This window comes from Sciurus vulgaris, assembly GCF_902686455.1.
Source record: "Sciurus vulgaris genome assembly, chromosome: 2".
Lineage (NCBI taxonomy): Eukaryota > Metazoa > Chordata > Mammalia > Rodentia > Sciuridae > Sciurus > Sciurus vulgaris.
In genome coordinates this window covers 179,206,082-179,229,348 of record NC_136462.1, presented here as the reverse complement: position 1 = coordinate 179,229,348, position 23,267 = coordinate 179,206,082, and the positions used below count along the sequence as shown (strand labels likewise).

At 61.4% G+C, this 23,267-nt stretch overlaps 1 protein-coding gene across 4 annotated transcripts in view; it reads left to right on the top strand.

The window, feature by feature from the left end:
* Positions 1 to 23,267, top strand: part of NOL4L (nucleolar protein 4 like) — a 384,060-nt gene that overhangs the window by 83,495 nt on the left and 277,298 nt on the right. For 3 of the 4 annotated variants that reach the window (XR_013761981.1, XM_079128163.1, XM_079128166.1), the window contains 6 exons: positions 4,113 to 4,254; positions 18,278 to 18,555; positions 20,424 to 20,609; positions 20,695 to 20,886; positions 20,989 to 21,111; positions 21,364 to 21,565. Coding sequence is in view for 3 of the 4 variants with exons in the window: in XM_079128163.1 (XP_078984289.1) it covers positions 4,113 to 4,254; positions 18,278 to 18,555; positions 20,424 to 20,609; positions 20,695 to 20,886; positions 20,989 to 21,111; positions 21,364 to 21,565 (1,123 nt within the window). In the remaining variant the exon portion in view is untranslated. Of the gene's footprint in view, positions 1 to 3,525; positions 3,640 to 4,112; positions 4,255 to 18,277; positions 18,556 to 20,423; positions 20,610 to 20,694; positions 20,887 to 20,988; positions 21,112 to 21,363; positions 21,566 to 23,267 lie in introns of those variants that run through there. The other variant, XM_079128165.1, reaches the window with a different exon arrangement.

Below are 23,267 nucleotides of genomic sequence, written 5' to 3'. Positions count from 1 at the left end.
GTCATGCAGGGTTGGGGGAGAGGGGACCCAGAAGCATGGATTGCACATACTATTCTGTGTTCCAGTGAAAGTTTCATTGAAGTTTGTTAACAGAAAGGCAGAAAGAGTGGCTCCAGTTCCCTTGGGATCCTGGAGGGAAGAACAAGAGGAGACTGGCTGTAGCCTCTGGAGGAGAAGGGAAGTGCCGGGTTTCGGCTCAGGCCTGAGGCCTTGCCACTCTCGAGCTGCGCCGGCTGCCTCCCGCAGGTCCCTCAGGACTTGGGTGATGGGTTCTGAACTGTGTGTGCTGGTAATTGCCTGTGTAATTAGCCTGCTTCTCCAGCCTCGGCTGGCTCAGGCCTGAGTGGGTGACTGGAGGTACAGTCTGCCCCTCACAGCTGGGGGTGGGGAGCTCTGTGGCAAGGGGCTGCTTGCAGAGGGTCCCGAGGAGTCTGCTTTCCCAGCTCAGCCCTAAAAGTGTGGGTGTCGAAGGTGTTTGTGTAAGTCTAACCAAAATTTGTGTTTCTCAAAAGTTAGGTTTAGTAGACTTGATTTCTTACTTTAAAAATATTGCTGTGGCAGTCAGGATGTCGGGGTCTTAGAACCACTTCTGGAAAAATTGAGGTTCGGATGGCAGAACACTGGAGGCTGTGGGAAAAGACCCTGGTAACTGGGCAGGGATCCCACAGCCCCTTCCCCCAGTACCTACAAGGGGTCAGAATGTTTGGCTGATTCCTCTCCCACGACGACAAGGTCTGAAGGGAAGGAACCCTGCCTTAGTCATCTGTGTCCCCAACACAACACCAATACATAGTAGCTGCTCAGTAATGTCATCAACTCGTGGAAGAGAGTGAGTGTGCTTCCAGCATGCACGTGTGTAAGTATAAATGTGGCCTCCTCGCCCTTGAGTTCCCTTTGGTCTCATCTCAGGCACTTTGTCGTTATGGAATCTGGTTCCTTGGATCGAAGGAAGCGTGGAGCAGGGCCCTGTGATGTGGGCTCTTGGTGCAAACTGCCGGGATCCAGACCCCCGCTCCACCGAGGGGCTCTGCCCGCTGGCCGGGGGAAGCCCTGCAGGGCACTGAGCAGATCTGGAGATAGGCCTGCCTCAGGTGCTGGTTTCCTGGGGCTCTTGGAAGGATGGCTGATAGAACCCTTGCCTGAGCTGCGTAGTGGCATGGATGCCCTTTGTTATCAGGTGATTTCAGTGTCAGTGTAAAACTAGCCCACCTCTTCCCAAATGGGACCTGTCCCGGCAGGGTGGGATGGAGTACATTTTGGCGGATAGGTCAGCAATCTGAGCCAGAGAAACCCCAGGCTGGAGGATGGCGGGCCTTGGCAGCTGTAGGATGGGGAAGCATGTGGCTGCCATCCCACCAGTCAGGGTCCAGGTTTTCATATGGCCCCCATTCAAGAACTGTGCGCAGTGGGACCAGAGTCCTTAATTGTCAAATTAATGCAGCATCCTCATTAAACACTAGCATTGTGCCAGGCGATTCAGTTGATTCAACAAGTCTTACAGGACTCGTGGGGAATTCAGAGAACATGTAGCCTGGTCCCCAGGCTTGGAAGAACCAGGGTTTTTTGGGGAACGACAAGGCAGAGACTCATGATACAGTGACACGCTGCAGCTGGGCTCATGGTGCAGCTAGGCAAGTTGTTCGGAAGTAACCGTGAGCCGCTCCGGAGCCTGCCGAAGCCTTTGTGGAAGGGGCTGGTGGAGCCCAGCAGCAGCACGGGTGTCCACAGGAGGGAGGCAGTTTGAGCAGAGGCTTGGAGACAGGCAGGAGGATGTGTTTGAGCCTTGGCAATGGCACAGGTTTGGCTCTGCTGCCTGTTGGTATGTGGCCTTGGGCAAGTGCCTTAACCTTTGGGAGCTGCTGTTTCCACTGTCTCCTCATCTGTAGGATGCAAACTGTACCCCCTGGTGAGCGGGTGAGAGAGAGGGATGAGCCAAGCAAGGGAGCATGGGGTCCCTGAAGGGCTTGGGCCTCTATTGACGTGGACTCGGCTGGGTCAGCCTGCGGGGGAGGTTTCAGTGCTGCTCCTAGTGTCCTGGGCCCCATGAGCCTCTGAGTACAGATGAGGGGCACAGCCCACCAGGGTTCCTGCACCTTGGTAGGGGACGCCCCTGGGTGCTCACCTAAGCCTGACCGCAGCAGCCTTGCCATTGCTCTCGTGGACCCAACAGCACAGCGCGACGCTGCCTGTGTGGGGTCATGCACAGCCCCTCCCTCACTTCTTGCAGCTTCTGCTCAGTTGCCCTGACCTTACCATGCTGGCCTGTGCAGCCCTGCCAGTCACTCTACTCTCCCTTTTCCCTTGGCTTTTTTTGACTTTGTAGCCCTGTTACAACTAGCATGAGGTATTTTTCTGTCATTGTCTGTCCGCTGCCCTGGAGGGGGTGCCTGGAAGGTCAGACTTTGTTCCACAGCTGTATTTCCCAGCACCCAGTCAGGTGCGTGGCTATAGTTGGTACTCAGGAAATGCTTGCTGATGAATGGATGGTGACTTTGAATAGGAGGTGACAGGACACCCAGCCTCCTAGTGCATGCCTGTGCTGCTGACACCCTAGAGTCCTCCTACCTCGGCCCCAAGCAGTGACCCAAGGGAGAAGCCCGCTCCTGACTCCCAGAGCCCACCCAGCTCGAGCAGGGCCTGCAGAGCAGCTTACCTAGTGCGCTGGCTGTGTACCTCCAAGGGACACCCACCACCGGTCAGCACACCCCCCGCCCCCCGTGCCGAAGGAGTTCTGTGCTTTTGTACACTTTGTGCAGAGAGAGCCTTTTGCACCCGCATGTGTCCTCTGGTGTGGGTGAGCGTGAATGAACAAATTTTCGGGAGGCCGCCGGCTTCCTGCTTGTGTTTGAGGGAGCTGGACACTGAGTGTGTGGGGGAGCACATGTGGACTCTAGGCCCCCCAGGCTCCAGGCTCCTGTCCTCTGCACTCAGCCCAGAGGGTCCACACTGGCTGCACAGAAGCTGTGAATTCCAGGAAACTCCCTGCCAGCCCGTGTGGTGGGGGAGGGAGGGAGGGAGGGGAGGCTGGTTCCCTAGCAGATGTGTCTGCCCTAGGGACAGCAGCGAAGAAAGTTCAAACCAAAGTGTGTTTGCTCACTATAAAAGAGACGTCTGTGCGGGGGGCCCTGGTGGGGAGGCTTGGGGGTGCTCCACCAGAGGTTCTTCCTGGGCCCACAGAGGCCATTGTATCTTGCTGGGGCACAGAAGAAAAGGGGGGGCAAGGCCAGAACTCCGGGTGTGGAGCTGCTGGGTCATCTTTCCTGTGTTTTATAGCCGGCTCCCAAACACAGTTGCTTGCTGCTCCTGAAAGAGGCTGGGCCAGAAGGAGGTGGGGTCCCTTCCTGCTGGAGGGCTGGATTGAAAGGGCCCCGCCCCGGGGGTTCCCGGATGACTGGCCAAGGGCTCACACTGAAGCCAGCAGCTAGGGGAGAGGAGGCAGGCGTGGTCCTCTCCAGCAGGCCATCCGGCTGTTTGGAAGGCCCTGGCGGCCCCCCAGGCCCTTGAGCGGAACCCCCTTTGCTGCTTTGCTGTCTGATCGGAACCCTGGCCCGCTCCACCCCCTTCCTTCTCCACACTTCTGGGGCTGGCCTTTTCAGCTTTGGAAGCCACCCAAGAGCATATCTTTGAAGCACAGCAAAGGTTAGGAAGGAGGAAGACAGAAATGTCCTCTGGGTTGGGGGAGTGGGAGAAAGGAATTCCATGCATGCCCCACTGAGTCGGAGGCAGGGCAGCCAGCGTGGCCTCCCCAGGGCCACTGCTGCCCACTGGCCCTGTGCAGAGTGAGCCCTCTTTTCTGGGCTGCAGGCAGAGAGCAGTGGCCCTTGTTTACAGTCTCAGCCTGCCTCTCAGGGTGAGAGCGGCCCTGTAGCCACCCCCAGGATGCAGACCTCGTAATTGCCTTGATTACAGACAGCGGCCTCGGCAGGAATCAGAGCCTAGCCTCTTCCACGGGCAGCAGGAGCGCCACCCAGCCCTCTCCACAAGGTCTGGGGGCTCTCTGGGCCCTTCAGGGCACTTCCTAATGCCCACAGGCCTCAGAGTCCACCCAGAGGCTGCCTCCAGCCCCACAAAAGCCCAGCCCTGTTGAACGCCCACCTTCTGTGTCTGCCCAGGATGAGACTTCTGTGAGCAGTGAGGATTTTGACATGAATGACTCCACATGGATGTCAGCTGACCCACACCTGGCCTCCAGCCTGAGTCCCAGCCAGGACGAGAGGATGCGAAGCCCGCAGAACCTCCATGGCCAAGAGGATGGTGAGTGCCCCTCAGTGGCCGGGGGTCAGGGGGCTGGCGGATCCTGCGACAGCCTAGACAGACTGGTGGCAGAGTCTGGGCTGAGGCCTCCGGAGGCAGTGCCACTGGGCTCACAGTGACCCCTGGAGACGCCGTCCCCAAATGACAGAGCAAGTGGCTCCTCCCAGAGATGAATGGATGGAGCCCACGGGGACTGTCACCCCAAAATGTATTATGCCTGTTTGTGTGCTCAGATGTTCCTGGGCTCAGGGGACGGGGATTTCAAAGTTGTCACGATTTGAATCTGACCCAGAGTAGGCCAGCTGTCCAGCAATGAAAATGAGAACTGTTACTGTGGCTCAGAGAAGACAGGCAAAAGGACGGGCCGCCCAGTGAGTGACCAGGCGGTGCAGTTTCCCCATATCCTCCTTGGCCCTCCAGCCCCCGCCCCCCCCCCCCCCTGCCTCCTCTGGCCTCCCTTGGAGTAGAGGCTCTCTTCCTGGGTTGGAGAGTTGGGGTGGGAAGTCAGATCCCAGAGGTCCCTTCCAGAGTCCCCACACGGGGCCCCTGAGGGCTGGGCTCTGAGGCTGTGGGGGCTCCCTCCGTCTGACGGGGCTGCAGGCATGGGTGGCACCTGTGCTCTGTGGCGCTGACTTCCAGGGAGGAGGTGCTTGGGATGGGGACGATCTGGAGCCGGGCCTCAGAGAGTGGGGTGTAGGAGCCTGCGATTAGATGGGGTTGAAGGTCGGGCCTGGAATGTGGGAGGGAGGCGCAGCGTTAAAAAGGGGTGTAATGTCAACGCTGAGAAACGGGCTAGCCTTAAAGAGTAAATAAGGGGTAGAGCCTTGCAGTTTGGGTCAAAGTGCGTCTCCATGGTGGAACCGCACGCCTGCCTCACTCCTACCCTCCCAGCCCGAATCGGGCTTTGTCTGGGAGGAGACCCAGCCTGCAGGCAGCTGGAGGTGTCTGGGCTGGGGCTGGGGAGCCCGGGGGCGGCTGCGCAAGGAGTGGGGTGCGAGGCTGCTGGGAAAGAAAAGGCTTTTGTGCCTTGATGCCTCGTGAGGTCAGCAAGACCCCCTCGTGCTGGGAGCTTCCCAGACCACTGCTGCCTCCCAGCGTTCCCACGGGGGTGGGGACCACACGCGGCCTGGGGCTCTGGGACTGGGATGTGCCCAGCAGCTGACCTCCCGCCTCAGCTGAGCTGATCGAGGGCCACACCCAAGGCACACCAAAGGGACTGCCAGCAGTGCTCAGCCAACGGCCAGTCACACCCTCCCAAGAAGGAGCCAGAACATTGTGCAAAAACCCAGAGTGGGGACCAGGGATGTGGCTGGGTGGTAGAGCGCCTGCCTAGCGTGTGCAGGACCCTGGATTCAGTCCTTAGCACTGTATCGCGCACATGCCCGGGCTGTGTCCCCTCCTCACTCCCAGCGAAGTCTTGCACTGCTGTTGTCCACACCCTCTGGGAGTGTGGTCACTGATGGAAGCACTTCCCCGGGAGACGGGTCACCCGTGGTGCTATGGGGTCTCAAGACCGGGCACCAGAGGGAGGGGTTTCTGTGGGGGCCTTGCAGCGCCCTCAGCATCCGCCACCCGCTGCCCAGATGTCGGCTGAGGGCGCAGAGAGGCGGCTCCCGTTGTCCTGGAGCTGCCCCCAGGAGCCTCGTACTGGCCCGTGCTGGTGGCAGCCCTCCTGGCCAGGCTGAGGGAATGAGGCAGGCTGGCTTGCTGATGGAACAGGGTGTGTATCGGGGGACGGAGGAGCCAGACAGGAAGGTGGCGTTGACCAGGACTCACTTCATCAGCAGCTGTATCTGGAGGCCAGAGGCCATCCTGGACCTGGTACAGGTGGTCTCAGGGCACGAGGAGGTTTACCTACTGGCCTCTGCTGCCCTTTTTGGTCCTTGGGCCTGTTGGTGACCACTGTGTCTGCCCAGAGGTTCCCACAAGGTTTTGCTCAGCCTGCCCTCATCCTGGACTCCTGGTCCAGGCTTGCAGCTGCTCTGTGGAGGTGCGCAGTGCAGACTGAGCTCCAGTCTGGCTCCCATGGGTGAGTGTAAGGAGACCTCTGGGAGCTTCAGGGCGTTCTGACACCCCCTCTTGTTACTAACGGACTGGGGTCGAGGACAGGCCAAGCAGGAGCTGAGGTGGACCCTGAGCTCCACACCCAGCCTCGGCCCTGCTCTTCATCCTGTCAGCCTCCCCCAGTTCCTCAGACCCCTGGTGGGACTGGTGAGGGGCTAGTGGCCCTTAGTCCCCCGGGGATGCAGACCTTGGAAGGTAGATGTCTGAGTCCCCACCATGAGCTCTGCAAGGGGTGTACCGTGACAGTCTTGCTCTCCGCGCTGCCCCACGACTCCAGCTGCAGGCCAGGCACATTGTGCTGAGTATTTGCTACCCAAGTGAGTAAATGAGCAAGCACATGTGCCCCTGACGTGCCATCCCGTGGGGATGTAGGTCCACTCTTTGCTGGGGACAAATTGCACCCTTTTCTTTGCAGTACTGGGGATTGAACCCAGGGCACTCCACCACTGAGCTGCATCCCAGCCCTTTCTATATTTTATTTTGACACAGGGTTTCGCTAAGTTGCCCAGGCTGATCTTGTACTTGTGATTCTTCTGCCTCAGCGGGGATTACAGGTGTGTGCCACTGTGCCCAGTTACAAATTGGGCTTTTTAGGAGGATAGCTGCCCTGTCTGAGCACCTCACTCTTCCCTTCACCAGAAGGGGCAAGACTCCCAGGGCCACACCAATGATGCATCCCACCTACTGGCCAGAGATGCCACCAGAGCGATTTTAAAAAGCCAGGTAGTTTGTCATAATCCTGGTTTATACCTGGTGTGGATTAGTTGGGGCTCTTGTTCTTTCTCTTCCTCTTTTTTCTTTACTCCTCCTCCTCCTCCTTCCTCTTCTTTTTAAAAATTTTAACAAAGGCAGAGGCAGGCTGGGCCTTGGCAGGGCCTGCTGGTGTCCAGGACTGCTGAGCCCAGAGTGAGCAGAGCATGTAAGCTTTGGCTCCAGGCAGCTGTCCATAGGTCCTGCCAGGTGTGGTGGGCACCGGCCCGCCCCGCCCCGCCCTGCCCCTGCCTGAGCCTTCTTTGCAGAGACCTCCTGGTGGTGTTTCCCCACACCTGTCCTTGGGTCCCTCAGGCAGGTGGTGGCAGTGAGCAGCACCCCCACCGTGCTCCCTGGTGGGGCTCTGGCTGTTGCATGAGAGCACAGCTCTCTGGGCCGGCAGACCAGCCTGCAGGGAGGCGCTGGGGCTTCCCCTCTCTCCACTCCCGCAGGCCGGTGGGGGGGCGCATCAGGGTCCCTGCGCACCCAGCACTCACTCCTCCTGGCCCAGGGCAACACAGCCGGCTCCTGCCACTGCTCCCTGCCACACATGGGAAAAGGCCCCTCTAGACCCGCCACCAGCCTTGGCTAGAGCTTTGAGCTTCCTCTCGGTGCACATGGGCGGTGCTTGGAAAACACCCTGGCCCAGGGCTGCCTCTGGGTGTGGAGAGAGGTTCCCTAAGAGAGTCCAGCTGTCAGGCTCTGGAGACCTGGCTCTGGTGTTGCCTGGGGACTGAAAGCACACCCGTCTGTCATGTCAGCCCCAGCTGAGGAGTGACCTGTTTTGCGCCTGTGCCTTCTCCTTGATTGCGGCACCCCGAGTGCCAGCACAGCCGTGGCTGCCAGTGACTGTTGGCTGCTCGTGGGTCACAGGCCAGGCCAGGGTCCTCCCCCAGCGGGGGCTCCTTCCGTCTCCCCAATGGGCTTTGCCAGGCCTCTCTCTCTGCCCCTTCCTGAATGGAAAATATAACGCCTGGACTCCAGAAAGGAGGCATAGAGGTGGGGGCGGACATTACTCACCTCCCGGGCAGACAGGAAGTCAGCGCCAGGGGACAGTGGAGGGTGCTGCTCGCCCTGGGGCCTGCCTCCACCTTCTGCAGGATAGGAGGTGGGATTGCTGCACCTGAGCCATGTGGAGCCCGGAGAGCTCAGGGCCTCTTGCCTGTGCCCCTCACCTGAGGCCGCTTTTCCAGCCAGGGCTACTGGACCCATGGACCACTGGGAGCTCCCCCACCAGGTCAGCATGCAGAGCCGGCCTGATGCCCTTGGCCACGGAGAGGCAGTGAGGGGGCTTTGGCTCCTGGGCTTCCTCCTGGGTCGGCCTGCAGACACTGAGCACTGTGCCTTGCTGGGCTGATAGCCCTGTCCTGCCTGCCCACCAAGGCGCCGCCCTCCAGGATTCTGGTTTGGTGGAAGAGGCCTGGAGGGTGGGCCCGCCAGGCTGGCTGCTTTCTGTGTCATGACAGATGTGCGTCTTACTCTTGTTCTTATTTCCCAAGTGTCACATTCATTATAGAAAATTTAGAAGAAAATAAAGGAGCCAGCAAAGAAAAAATTAAAAACACCCATGTTCGGGGCACGTTTTTCTCAGGCTTCTCTGTGCACGTGATCAAAGCTTCGTTTTCTTTTAGAAAGATGATGGGGGCATGTGCTGCAGCCACCGATGGTCCCAACGTCCCTCCCTCACTGGGTGGGTCTGCTGTAGTCCTAGGGGCTGTCCAGTCCACCCAGTAACTGGAGGCTGCCCGCTCTGGCCCATCATGTGCCCAGCACCAGCCCTGTGAGCTCAGCACTGTGACCATTCCTGTCCCACAGAGGGGAAGTAACTCCTCCAGAGCATAGGGAGCAGGTCTCTCCAGAGCCACTCCTGTGGAAGGGTGTCCAAGTCCCTGTTTTTCTGCAAGCAAAGCTGTAGGAAGCATCTACAAGCCAGTCAGCCGACCTGGGCTTCATCCCAAGCCCGACCACAGCACAGGTGCTCAGCCAGTGGCTGCTGAGTGGCCGTTGGCTGACAGGAGACCCAGAAGGCTCTTGGAGCGGGAGGCACCTGGGCAGAGGGGCCTGGGCAGCAGTGTGTCGGCAGGAAGCCAGGAGGGAAGAGGATGCTGAGTGCCAGGGCTGGGGTGTCTGGCGTCACATGTTTCCAAATGCTCCCTATGACCCAGGAAAGGCCACAGCCAGGTGAGAGGGTAGAAGGGGTCAGAGCCACTGCTCTGGGCCTGAGGTCTCCGTAGACGTGGCTTCAGGGGTCATGGCGCTGTGCTGCGGATCTGAACAGGTACAACCTGCCCTGTCCCTGCAGTGTGGTCTCAAGTAAGTTGCTCACCCTCTCTGAGCCTCACTTCTGTCTGACATGATAGTGGCTGTGACATTAATCCTGGTGTGTCATCAGGTCTTTGTCAGAAGACCGAGACTTCCTGCCTCTTGGCTCTCACTGCCCTTGTGGGGCCCTCCACCACCCAGAGATGCTCACTGGCCAGCTGGGCAGTCCCTTAGGGAGCAGGTGGGGCCGCGCTCACCTTGGGTGCTGCCTCTCCTTTCCTCGTTGGCTTGGGCCCCTGCCCCTGGTCCCTGCGGGGAGGAGCGAGAAAAACGTGCATCCTTAGGACAGAGAGGCCCTCCACCCCGCCAGCTTCCCTGACCCTTCTCAGGACCCACTGGCCCAGCCCCGCCTCCTCAGCCCCCTAGGCCACACAGAGCCCACGCCACAGCCCCCTGCCACGGGCAGACCTGCGCTCCTTGCTTCACCCACCCCATGCTGCCAGGCTGCTAGGTAGGCACCTGTGAGGTCATGCTGCTGTCCCCGGAGAAGCAGCCTGCAGCAGCCCATGTCTGTGTGCTGGCTGCTCTGTGGCCCCCAGGATGCCACCTGCAACATTCTCAGCAGGGCCAGGAGCCACTTGAGCAGAGGGTCAGCAGGAGGCTATGGGAAGGGGTGAGTGGGCTTTGGGCCAGGCCATTCAGACCCAGAGACAGCCACTACACCAGCCCGCCTCGCCACTGGTTCCTCCTGTCAGTGTCCACCCTGCACGGATCCAGCCCCTCCCCCAGGGGTCCGGAGAGCCTGTCCTGCGGCAGCCAAGTCCCTGGGATCAACATTCAGGCTTGGGCGCCGCCCTGGTTACTGTCCCGTGGGTGAGGATCAGGCCCCTTCACCACAGCTTCACGTGATGGCCCAGAGGGGCTTTCCCACAGTGTGTGGTGGCGGCAGTGGCTTCTGCTGCTGCTGCGTTTTGAGGTGGGGTCTCACTTTGTTGCCCTGATCCTCCACCAGCAGCAGGGATCAGAGCGTCCGAAGTGGCTTTTAAACAGCCCTCCTCCCGGTCAGCTGTGGGTTGGCCTGGCCCACCTCCTGGAGCCTGCTTCTCTGAGGTGAGCCTCGAAGCTGGGCCTGGGCCTCCTTTGGCCCCTTCCTTTCAGAGCAGGAGCTGTTTGCTCCTGTTCAAGGCCCCGAGTAGCCACACCGCATGGAGAAGTAGCAGCCTTCTGCCCGCCCCTCCCCCCAGGAGCAGGCACAGGGGCCCAGGCCTGCCAGAGGTTGGCCGTGGGCCACACGGTAGTCTTGGGTCACAGGAGAGTGCCCACCATCAGCTGGGCTGCAGGCGGCACAGACAGTGCTGGGCTGTGCTGGCCCCCAGCCTGCCAAGGAGTGAGAGGCTGGGAGACAGCACCGAGAGGTCCCTTTATCCCAGGAGCAGGCGGGGCCTGCACAGCGCTGCCTTGTGCAGGCTGCTGAGGTCCCCAGACGCCTGGGGAGGACAGGAGAGCAGGGAGGCCCTGGGGCCTGAGGCGAGCGTCCCCGGCTAGGAAAGGAGGCGGCTGCCTTCCCCGGGCTCCCCCTGGAGATTAGCCGGGGCCCCTCACCCAGGAGCGGCAGTACCCCCTCCTTCTTGACCCCTGGTGAGGCAGCCTTGCCTTGCTGGAAAGGAGGCTGGGGGTGGGGGTGAGAGAGGCACCAGGAACCAGGAAGTGACTGGGGCCACGTTGGCGTCATCGCCCTGACCTAAGGACTGGGATGCACCAGAGCTAGCCCAGCTTCCTTCCGGGAGGACCGGTGGAAGGGAAGGCCCTCTATGGGCCCCCAGACACCACAGGCCTCCAGGCCCCCAGACCAGTCTTGCCCCATGCATCATTCACACCTGGTGGCTCAAAGTGACTTGACTCTCAGAACACATGATTTGTTGGGGGTTGGGGCTCTCTGCTAGAGCTTTGCATGCTGGGTTGGCATCTCTCTGCTGTCTGTGCTCGCAGGGGTCGGGGGCAGGGAGATTGTCCAGTCTCGGGGAGGCAGACCCTGGCAGTCCATACTAGGAGCTAGTTCCTCTGGGCATAACTGACCAGTGTGTGCTGGGAGAGTCCAGGAATTGAGGCAGGGTTGTATCCCATAGTACAGATGGGCAAACTGAGTCCTGAAGAGAATCCCAGAGGCCCAGCAGCACCAGGGGTGGGGTGGGTGGTACTTTGGGGAGCCACCTGGGTGCTGCTGCTCGCTCTGCAGGGATAGGGGGCTGGTGATTTCCGTCCAGGAGCCTCTGGCTCCTCATGGGTGTCTGTTTCACGGGTTGTGCAAATCAGGCACGATGAGTTACTTAGCACCTGACACAGCGACCTAGCATGTACTTGGTATCCATCCCCCACCAAAGGCAGCACCCGTTCCAGGGCCCTGTCACCTGAGCTCTCATCAGCAGCTTGGACACCTCTAGGGGCGTGGACCTCAGGGTCCCTGCAGGAAGACACAATGTCAGTTTTAGGGGAAGCCAAGGTCTTCGCTGCCTCATCAGGGGCTGCTGAGCATCCGGAAATGGCTGGGACACAATGCTGGTGCCCCATGTGCAAACACACGGAGCACAGCGACTCTGAGGGAAGCACAGAGTCTCGATTTTGATTATTTGCTGAAATGATGTTTTCAATGTGTTGCATTCGATATAATAGATTTTTAAAAACTCTGAAATAGGGACGCACCAGGGCGCCCAGGCTGACCTCCAACTTGCCATCCTCCTGCCTCAGGCTCCCGAGTTGCTGGGATTACAGGCATGTAGCCCTGTACTTAGCTTTAAAATAGATGATTAAAATTAATTTCTTGCACACTATGCATAAGGCCCTGGGTTTAATCTTCAGCACTGAAAGGAAATTAATTTCAACTAATTCTTTTCACTTTTTAAAAAACATAACTATTAAGCTGGGGATGTAGCTCAGTTGGTAGAGTGCTTGCCTTGCAAGCACAAGGCCCTGGGTTTAATCCCCACCACCACAAAAAGTTAAAATTAAAATTAAAAGAGCTATTAGAAAAACTCAAGACCACACATGTGGCTCATGCTGTTTCTACTGGACACTGCTCCTGACTCTCAGGGCCAAGGTGTTGACACCTCCTTAAGGAACAAGTTATTGGACAAGGTGGCACTTGCCTGTAGTTCCAATGACTCAGGAGGCTGAGGCAGGAGGATTGCAAGTTGGAGGCTAGTTTGAGCAACTTAGGGAGACCCTGTCTCAAAATAGAAAAGGGTTGCAGGTGTAGCAAAGCACCCCAGGGTTCAATCCCCAGCACCATAAAAATAAAAAAAGGAACTGCCACCAGTGGTCTGGCAGAGCACCCAGGTGTCCCACAGAGAAGGTTGGTGTCATGGTGTAGGGGTGCCCACGTCTGGGGCTTGCACATTAGGAAGCACAAGTGGAGCCCATGTCCCCTGCCTGCTGTGTGAACCAGAGGGACAGAGCAGGGGTGCACAGGAGGGGTAGCTGGGTGGGCAGCAGCGTCCTGAAGACCAGGTGGAAGAGGCGGGCCACACATGGTAAGGTAGGAGGATGCCCAGCATGGCCTCGTCCCCTGGGACGGTGGAATCCTGGGTCCCCCATTTGACCCCTGGGCCTCTTCTGCCTTGCCTTCCGGAAGGCAGACCCGGGTAGCCTGCCAGGAGCCTGATGCTCCTTGGAACTGTGCATTGCAGAAACATGGCCAGGCCGCTGGCCTTTGTCAGAGCAGGCCGCGTGCGGGATGAGAGGGCAGCCCAGGGAGGCGCAGGCCCAAACGCAGAGCAGCCAGTGCCTCCGCTCCAGCCCAGAGCCTCGCTTTGGGCCTCCGGGGGTCCTGCCCTGGGTCCACACCTCCCCAGTGGCCATGGGGGGCTGCAGGCTCCGGCACTCTCCCCTCCCCCAGCTCATCTCGTGTGTGTGGATTATTGATGTCCCCACCTCTCCCCTGCCTGGCTACTGCCGTGACAGTAGCCTCACAGGCCAGGCCTGCACCTCTGGCCACAGGGGACAGCGGGGCCTGTGGGCCAGGGGTCCTTGCCCCTGCCATGGTCCCAGGGGTGGTGGACCTTTCCCCTTTTCCCCAGCCTGCCCAGGGGGCTGAGGTGGGTCACCCACCAGGAGAGGGGCCTGCTGGCCACGGCCCCAGAGCCCCGAGTGGCGATTGGCGGCTCGTACAGACCCAGGCCTGTGTGGGCTGTGGGCGCTGGCGCCCACATAAGAGCATTGTTTGCTGAGGTAAAAGGACTTTTGTCTCCTTCTGGAGACGGGACAGAGGGAGGAACAATCTCCCCCATTCATCACTAATTCCCATTTGAACGGCAGCACGGTGCCCTGCGCTCGAGTAGCTGGGCGCTGGCCTTCCCTGCCGTGGCGTTCCAGGCACAGGTGGTGGCTCTGGGTCCTGCCCAGGCAGGAGAGCCCTTTCCCCGGAGCGGGGCTTGGCTTCCTGGAGTGCCGAGGAGGCTGCGCTTCCCCAGGCCTCTACCGGGCCTCCTGGCACAGCCCAAGGTGGGACCAGGTGTTGGGCGCCCTGAGGCTCCCTTCCAGCTCCAGGTCTGGGCGGGCCCAGCAGAACTCCTGCTGCCCAGAGAGGCCCTCCGCGGAGGCCGCGCCCCTGGAAGGAGCTTCGTGCCCAGCCTTCGGTGCCGCGGGCCAGCTGGGTTTTTTCACAGTCATAAAGTGCTGGAGCCCAAGAGGGCGTCAGCGACAACTCCCTGGACTGTAGATAAGGAGCCCTGGAGGCTGCTGTGCTCAAGGTCGCGCAGAGGAGGCCTGGGGTGAGTGCCTGCTGGCAGCTCTCCTCAGGCCTCTCCTGGAGGACGGGCGAGGAAGAACTGGGCCGGCAGCACCCAGCTGCCCTGGCCCTGCTTCCTCCCTCCCACACTGTGAGAAGGCTGTGGGTGGAGCCGGCCGCTGCCCTGCGAGGTACCAGCTCCCAAGTCCCAACTCCCCCATTACTCAGACCAAACCAGACGCGTGTGATAGACGGCCCCGGCCAGCATCGGCAGCCTGGAAACGATGGCTCCTGTCACCAAATAGTCCGGGCATTCTTTGGTTTTAGTCACAGGTGGATCTAGGGGTTTCATCTGTCCAGCCTGTTCACCCCAGGATGGGCCCCCAGCCTGGCAGACCTAGCTGCCCCCAGGTGCACAGGGTCTAGGGCCGACCTTCCTGGGTTCACTTAGTCACATGATGGGCCATGCTGACTGGCCAGACCTGGGCACGTGCTCATCCTGGGGACCCTGGAAGACCAGAGCACCTCCCAGAGGAAGGGGCGTGGCTTCTGGGGAGGCACTGGTGATCCAGGTCCACCGGATGTGGCTCTGCCAATCCTGGGCCTCCAGGGCTGGGGCGGCTTATGTGGGGGCTGGGCGCAGGCCACAGACACGACAATCAGCAGTCTTGTGAGAAGATGATAAACGCGGGAAAAAATAGGTAAAGGGGTCAGTGTGTCAGAGTGGGGGCAGGGGCTGGTCAGAGGAGGTCCTCGAGGCGGCGACCTTCAAGCAAAGCCGGGGCAGGTAAGGGACGAGCCTCGGGGATAGCCAGGGTCAGCATGACAGGACGAGGGCAGCATGCACCAAGGCCTAGGCCCTGCTGGAGCGGGTGGGTGGGCAGCAGGGTTGTCCTAGGGGCGGTGGCACACACAGAACTGCCTGCCCCTGAGCTGCCAGGACGGGATTGGGCGGGCAAGTGGCCTCCCTGAGGGTGGTGCTCAGCGAGCCCTGAAGGATGAGCCGAAGGTGGTGCCGGAGGGGTGAGAAAGCAGGTGGCCCCAGGCCCCGGTGAGCAGAGCCACCCTCTCTTTACCCTTGGTCCCCAGTGCGCAGCCTGGCTGGGCTTGGGCTGCACCCAGCAGGTGTTGAGGAAAGGGGGGCAGGTCCCTCCCGGTGCCCACCCTGACTCGGCACCACGCGGACTCGGCCAGCAGCGAGTTCCAGGCTGGGAAAGGCACGGCCGTGGGACGCAGGTGCGTGTGCGGTGAGAAAGCGTGGGTGCAGGAGTGCCCGCTCTAGAACAGGGCCCGTCAGACCTCCCAGTGCCCTTGACTGAGGCACGAGGAGAGGTCCCCTCCTCAGCACAGGCAGCCTGGGAAGGCCGGGGTCAGCGCCCCACACTGGGGCCACCTGAGCGGAGCCCCGGGGAGGCAGGACCTTGGCAGGACTGGGAAACAGGTGTTGGTGGTTTTCTTTGGTCACTCAGACAGTGGCTCTTGCGGGGGCTGGTTTCCCTGGCCATAGTGCAATATGGGTAAATGGGGGTCCGTGGGCCTACTCAAGATTTTACTTTTGTTGTATGTGGTGAGATATGTGTAACGTAGACTTTGCCATCTTAACCAGTATTTCCAAAACTTTCATCACCCCAAACAAATTCCATGCCCATTAATGCCCTGGTCCCTCCTGTCCCCAGCCCCAGGCGGCCCCAGGCGGCCCCAGATACACTTCCTTCTTATGACTTGCCTGGTCTGGATACAGCGTGTAAGTGGAACCAGTCATTTTGTGTCCAGCTCACTTCACACGTTGTAGCATATTTCCAAACTATTTTTTGTGCCATTAAAAAAAAAAAAAACTTTGGCTGAATAATATTCCATGTGTGGCTAGACCACATTTTGCCTGTCCAAGGCTTTTCAAAATGTAAACAATGTCAATAAGTTGTAAATCTTTTTAACATATCCAGATTTAAAACTGGAAATCTAACATGGTGCAGATTTCCAGCTTCTTCTAAAAACTCGGGACGCATGGCCACGTGAGGTCTGGGCTGCAGTCCCCCTCGCCAGGTGGGGTGGTGTCTGAGGACAGGGAGGCGTGTGTACCACTGGCACCAGCACTTGCTCTCTGGCTAGGCCCACAGCCCTGGAGCGATGGCAGCACAGCCTCTGCCACCAGCAGGGTTCCGACCAGTGCGGGGCCCCAAGAGCATTGCAAGCACCCTCAGCAGCTCTGAGCACCCCTGTGCTCATGCCCAGGAAGGGCAGGGGTCCATCCTCCTGGAGGAAAACCAGGTCAGGGAGGCAGATGATGGGTACCAACTATCCCCGTGCAGGGTGCGATGCTGCTGGCCTTGGCCTGGCGCCCCTGCTGCACTGAGGAGCAGCTCCTCCTTCCCAAGGGAGGATCTAGGGCCTCCCAGGTCCAGCAGGTGGCCCAAGTGGGGAGTGCTGGGGTGGGAAGTCACACCTACAAGGCAGGCTAAGCATGGGTCCCCCATAGAGTTCAAGGGAGCTGGGACTGTTAGGGTGGGCAGGCATCCCCCCACCTCAGGTGTGGGGACTTCCCTGGCACCAGACCCTGCCCCGGCTGAGCGCGGGCAACTTTCAGGATGACCCTGGGCCAAGAGGAGGCTGCACCGCCTTCCCAGGGCAGTGGAGGAGGGTTGTCCACCTTGAGGCAGCAGGTGGAGCTGGGCTTGCAGGCAGAGCCCAGCCCAGCCCTGGAGGGTCCTGAGGCCCAGCAGCAGGGCTTGGCTGGGGAGTCATGAAGGTCACAAGGCTAGGGGCACGCTGGCAGTGCTTGCAGGAAGGGTGCCTGCCTGGAGAAGTCACCAGGTGGGGACGGGGGCATGGTTTTCAGGTGGAGGCTGGCTGGTCCCCTTCCCATAATTTACGTTCCCCGTTACCTGGTAAGGTTCACTAATAGATCTCTGACGCCTCCCCAGGGCTGACACCTGGCTGGTGTCATCACTTTATTTCTGGACCTGGGACAGGGCCAGCACACAGTAGGCTCAATAAATACTGACAGGCCAATTTGTTCATTTCATAAATGCCTAGACCAGTAGCTGGAGATATTGCCAAAAGAAACCAGCCCATTTGGGAGGGAGGGAGGCCTCGGGTGGTCCCAGAAGTAGCTGGGCACAGGCCAGCGAGAGGGAGCTACTTGCAGGCTTGGGGCCCAGCTCATGGGACTACAGAGGGCGCCCTGGAGCCAGGCTACCTGGAGGAGGATGTTGCGTGCGGGCAGTGTGGCCCAGGGGACCTGCAGCAGCCGAGGGGGAGGGGTCCCACTGCACCAAGCTTTTCCCATCCCTCTCTGCCCAGAGTCATGGCTGCATGATGGGCAGCCCAGTCCCGCCCTTGGGCAGCCGGCAGACCAGCGATTGGTTGGGGCTCCAGAGCCCTTGGTCACCATGGGGACGCTCAGGAGGCGCGTGCCCAGTGCCCAGCCCCGGGGACTAAATCTTCATAATCTGCTGGCTGGAGGGTGGGGGTGGGGTCCAGCGCAAACCTAGCCTGGAGGAAGGGGCAGCCTGGGACATGGTCAGGGCTCTCTATGGCCACTCCTCCCCGCAGGAGCGCTGGGTGCACAGCCACCAGGGCACCTGAACCACACGGGGAACCACCGGGTGTTCACCTGACAGTGACCCCTGGAGTTGCCGCGCAACTTGGGCCGCTGCGGTCCTGAGGGTGGCCGGGTGGAGGAGGCCTGGGATTCCCCTGGGGATACCTGGGCCCTGGAGTCAAGGTGCACCCCCAGAGCCTGCAGGCAGCTCAGGAAAGCTCGGAGGTCCCTCGCGGGGCAGAGGGTGCAGCCCCCAGGCCTGGCAGCCCTCCCTCGGGATGTCCAGCACCACCCAGCCATGCACTGAGGGCAGGACAGGGTGCTGTGTCCACACCTGGGCCGCCAGTAGGCTGGTGTGGGAAAGGCTGGGCCACTGAGTGTCCTCTGGAGCCACGCTGCCCTCCTGAGGCACAGGAAGGAGAGACCTGGGGGGGCGCGGCAGGGGAGCAGCAGCAGGAAGGGGCGATTCTGCAGCCTCTGGAGGTGTCAGGCCGTTGGGCCCTCGCGGAGGAAGGAGGGACCCACCGTGGCTGCTTCGCCGGGCTCACCCTGTGCCCTGGGGCCTGTGGCATGGACAGCGGTGCAGGGCAGGTGCCCCGAGGGGGTGGCCGTGACCCCTGTAGGAAGCCGCAGGCCAGGGGCGGCGGCAGCTGGGTGGGCTTCAGTCCAGCCTGTCGTTGCAGATGACTCCTCCTCCGAGAGCGGCAGCGGCAATGGCTCCTCCACCCTGAACCCGTCCACGTCGAGCAGCACGCAGGGCGACCCTGCCTTCCCCGAGATGAACGGCAGCAGTGCTGCCGCCCCCGTGGACTTTACCGCCACCACCGAGGATCAGCCCATCAACCTGTGCGACAAGCTCCCGCCAGGCACCGCCATCGGCACACCCTCATACCCCTCCGACGGCTGCAGCGCTGACGGGCTGCGGAGCCGCGTCAAGTATGGGGTGAAGACCACCCCTGAGGTGTGTGGCTGGGGCCTCCACTCCCGGGAACAGCGGCTTCTCCCGAGGCCGAAATGAAATGGTTCACGCCCGGTGCTCAGCTGGAGATAGTCCCACGTGACATGCAATCAGGGTGGGGACTGTGGTCACTGTGCAGTCAATTTCTGGGAGATGGCAGGTGACCTGTGTGCCTATGACCTGTCCCCTCCCTGGGACAGAGTCTGTTGTGAATGTGCAAGTGGCTCATTCAGCACCAAAACACGGCCTCGCGCTGCCTGGAGACTTTGCTTGCCTGTCCCCATTTTCCAGGTGGTACAGAGAAAGCGTGAGGCCCAGGGATGCAGGTGGTAGACTCTTCCCTTGGCCAGACTACCGGGGAGAGAAGGTGGGCAGGGCAGGCCCCCGCCAGGGTGCACAGACCATCTCTGGGGCACTAGGGTTCCAGCGGTAGAATGGGGTAGCACTGGTGGGCACTGGTTCTCCTGGGCCATCTCCTCCAGCCTTGCAGCCCCGGGCTGCAGCTTCCCCTGGACCACTCCTCCCTCTGGCCGGGCCGATGCTCCTCTGCAGAGCGGGTGGGTGGGTGCCAGGCTGGCCTAGACATGTCTCAAGGGAAAGCTTGGTACGGAGAGCTGGCGTCTGTGTCTAGCTCAAGTCGCAGGAGCCCTGCTAGGGGCAGGTCCCGGCCAGAGCACTGTCTGACTGCAGGCAAGGAGCAGGCAGTGGCTGTCCCAAGGTGAGGGCAAGCTCTGCTCAGCAGGGTGCTCCAGCCATTGCCTCCATGGCCGCAGGCCATAGGGAGGGGCCCAGGGCTCAGGGGCCAGGCGGTGAGGGGGGAGCGTGCGTATTCCCAGTGGTTGCCACAGTCTGCTCTGGCCCACCCAAAGGATTTGGCTAAGAAGTAGCCTGGAAATGTGACTTGCCCAGGGCTTCACGGCCAGCTGGTAGCCAGCACTGCACCTGGCAGTTCTTCTGACGCTGCACTGTGAGTCTGGAGGGCTGGGGTCCTTCCCCTTCCAAGTCTGTGCGTAGATGAAGAGACAGGCAGCAGCCAGCATGCCAGGACTGCGCCCCAGGGGCCTGTGGCACCAGGGTACCAGGCTGTGTCTGCACAGATCTGCTCCTCGTTGAGGGCTGGGGTCCCTCAGGGCATGCCATGGTGCCACCACAGCGTCTGACAGCTGTGTTCCCAGAGCCCAGTCCTCCCCTGCTAGATGCCAGCCTCCTTCAGAGCAAGGGCCAGGAAGTCGAGGCAGGCCACAGAGGAAACCTTCTCAAAGGCAAAGGACAGCGGTCCTTGAGGGGCTCCCTGTCCTCGAGGAACAGAGCAGAGAGCCAGGGCCACTCAGGAGAGCACACAGGGCCCTGCAGGAGGGGACAGGTGGGCTGGGTCTGATTCCCTCTCCTGCTTCTGCTGTCCTCACTGGGGCCCTGGTGTCTCTGGAGGCAGATGGAAGCCCAGCCTGAGCTCTCTGGAAACACTGCCCAGGCCTGCCACCGGCTGGTTCCCTCTCCCAGCTCATCTGTCCCCTGACAGACGGCACACTCGCTGCTCTGGTGACAGCTTGGTTGTCAGCTCAGGGCAGTAGCCCCTTGGGGATCCGAAAGGAATCCTGGAAGCCAAAACAGATCCTGGCACCCAGGGGGCGTCCTTCGTGCCCCTCCCCCCGTGTGGCACGGCCTGGTGTGGGCACCTGTGTAAGAAGCGGCTACCCTGCTTGCCTCAGCAGGGCCGGGAAGGGCGTCTGGCGGGATGGCTCTCCCCACGCCGCCAACGCAGGGCGCTGGAGAGGAGCCGCTCGCTGGGCGGGTCAGCAGGCTCACCCTGGCCCGTGGGAGGCCCCGATGGCCGCAGGCCAGCTGACCCTTCGCCTCTCGCCTCCCGCCAGTCCCCACCCTACAGCTCTGGGAGCTACGATTCCATCAAGACCGAGGTCAGTGGCTGCCCTGAAGACCTGACCGTGGGCCGGGCCCCTGCGGCCGACGACGATGACGATGACCACGACGACCACGAGGACAATGACAAGATGACCGACTCGGAGGGCATGGACCCCGAGCGCCTCAAGGCCTTCAACGTGAGCGCGGGCGCGGGGCGGGCGCGGGGCGGGCGCGGGGCGGGCGGAGGGCGGGCGGGCGGCCCCCTGACGCCTGTCTCCACAGATGTTCGTGCGCCTCTTTGTGGACGAGAACCTGGACCGCATGGTGCCCATCTCCAAGCAGCCCAAGGAGAAGATCCAGGCCATCATCGAGTCGTGCAGCCGGCAGTTCCCCGAGTTCCAGGAGCGCGCCCGCAAGCGCATCCGCACGTACCTCAAGTCCTGCCGGCGCATGAAGAAGAACGGCATGGAGATGGTGAGCCCCGGCCCGCGCCCCTCTGCCCCAGCGCGAGAAGCAAGCCCCCGCCCGCTCCCCGGCCAGGCCCAGCCCCTCGGTACCACTCCGTTCTGCCCGCAGACCCGCCCCACGCCGCCCCACCTGACCTCCGCCATGGCCGAGAACATCCTCGCCGCCGCCTGCGAGAGCGAGACCAGGAAAGCCGCCAAGAGGATGCGCCTGGAGATCTACCAGTCCTCGCAGGTGCCGCGCAGGGCGGGCCAGGACGGCGGGCAGACCTGACGGGCCGCCCGGAAGGGGTCTTGGCCCGGCTGGTGACCACCCACGCAGAGCTGAGCAGAGCCGGGGAGGTGGCTGGGGAGGCGGCCCCCAGGGAGCGGGCGGAGGGACGCCCACGGGTGAAACGGGAGATGCAGGCTTTGCTGACCCTCTGCCCGGGTCGTGGCCCAGCGTGCTGCCCGTGGGCTCGCCAGCACCGCCCTCTCGCCCCTGCAGGACGAGCCCATAGCCTTGGACAAGCAGCACTCCCGGGACGCTGCAGCCGTCACCCACTCCACCTACTCACTGCCAGCCTCTTCCTACTCCCAGGACCCCGTGTACGTCAACGGCGGCCTCAACTACAGCTACCGTGGCTACGGGGCCTTGAGCAGCAACCTGCAGCCCCCAGCTTCCCTCCAGACAGGAAATCACAGTAATGGTGAGCGGCCTGGCGAGGCCCAGGGCAGGGCAGGGCAGGGCAGGCAGGGGCCAGTGCGGGGCGGCTCCCTGCCCTCAGCCGAGGCAAACCTCAGCTGGGCAAAATGGAGAGCCTGCCGCTCTCTTCGTGCCTCCGGTGTCACCTCGCCCTGGCTCCCGTGCAGGGACCCCACAGCAAGGCTCTGGCCCAGGCCGTTCACCACACCCGTTTAATGCACGACCCCAGGCTCAGCAAGTGGGTCACATGGTGCGGGCCTGGGCCTGGGCTGCCCGGCAGCTCAGGAAGGTAACCCTCTCCAGGCTTCGGCTCCTGGCCTTACCTGTGAAGCAAAAGCTTTGTTCATTGGCTGCTGGGCCTCAGCCTTGCCCCTGGACCCGTGGAGCACACATTTAAGTCACCTGGGGTGCTGGTCAACCGTTGGTACCTTCAGCTCCATGCCCCTAAGCTGGGTGCCTCAGGGGCTGTCCAGGTAGCTCTGCTGTGGATGGGGCAGACTGATAGGAAGGAAGGGCCCCTGCAGAGACCTCACCTTGTGGTCAGGTGCTGCCCTGCATGGGGATGGAGCAGGGACCATCTACGCTGGAGGGTGGCAGGGGAGGGTGGGCACAGGGCCTCGTGGGCCAGGCGTAGGATTGTTGTGTGGCAGGGTAGAGGGGCACCGCTGGGCTTTTAGCGTGGAAGGGATGTGAGCTGAGCTGGGTCTCCATCACTGTCTGTCCCTGTGGCGAGGTTTGCAGGGAGAAGCAATGTTCCTGGAAGCTGTTCAAAGGCCAGAGAGAGGCTGCCTGTAGGTGGGGGGCCCTGGAGCTGGGTCTGGGCTGAGTGTGCCTGTGTATTCCTGAAGCCCTGTCCTTGACTGTGAGACCCCCCACTGTCCCTGAGCAGCAAGGGAGCATCCCTAGCCACAGAGAAAGCCTAGCTGCCCCCACCCCACCCAAGCCTGCAGCCACACTCCCTGCACCCCCAGACTAGGCAGTAGGCGTAGGTCCTTGAAGATTCCTGCCTGAGCTTAACCTCTCATCCCTCTCTAATGCCTCTTAGCCTAAAATAAGAAGGCTGCCTGGCCCTAATCCCCGAAGCCAGACCAGACTGGCTAGCTTGGGAAGGGGCGGAGCAGCCACCCAGGAAGACCATCCTATGGCCCACCGAGTGGGCCCAGGACCAGGGAGAGGGAACCCCTTTCCACTTAGACACAGGGAGTTCAGGACCCAGCCAGACAGATAGGAATGGCTTGGTGCCTGGTCCCTCCCAGGCAGCGCATGATGGGGACAGGTCTCCACCTGGTACAACCAGCATAGCCTGTCAGGGCTGCAGCTGCCATGACAGCTCCCTCATGAGGGGCTGGGGCCTTCTGCCCTCCTACCTCAGCCACACCTGCCGCAGAGGTCCAGATGGCAACCCAGGCTGTCCTTGGAGGCAGACTTAGAGGCTGGCCCTGTGTATCCCAGGGCCTTAGTCTCCCATCTCTGAATACCCTGGCTCCTTCAGGGGTGGTGGCAAGGTCCCAGAAGCAGCCCCTGTCCTGTGAGCGCTCATCTGGAGAACCCTGGGTCTGGATTCGACTCCAGCAGTTGGAGGAGCTGACAGGCAGCCTGTGGGCGCAGAGCCACCAGCCCCTGGGCTTCCCCTGGCAGCAGCCTCAGCAGCCGCCCCACAGGCCTGCAGGGCTCCTCACTCTGCTCCACACGTTGGCATCTGGAGA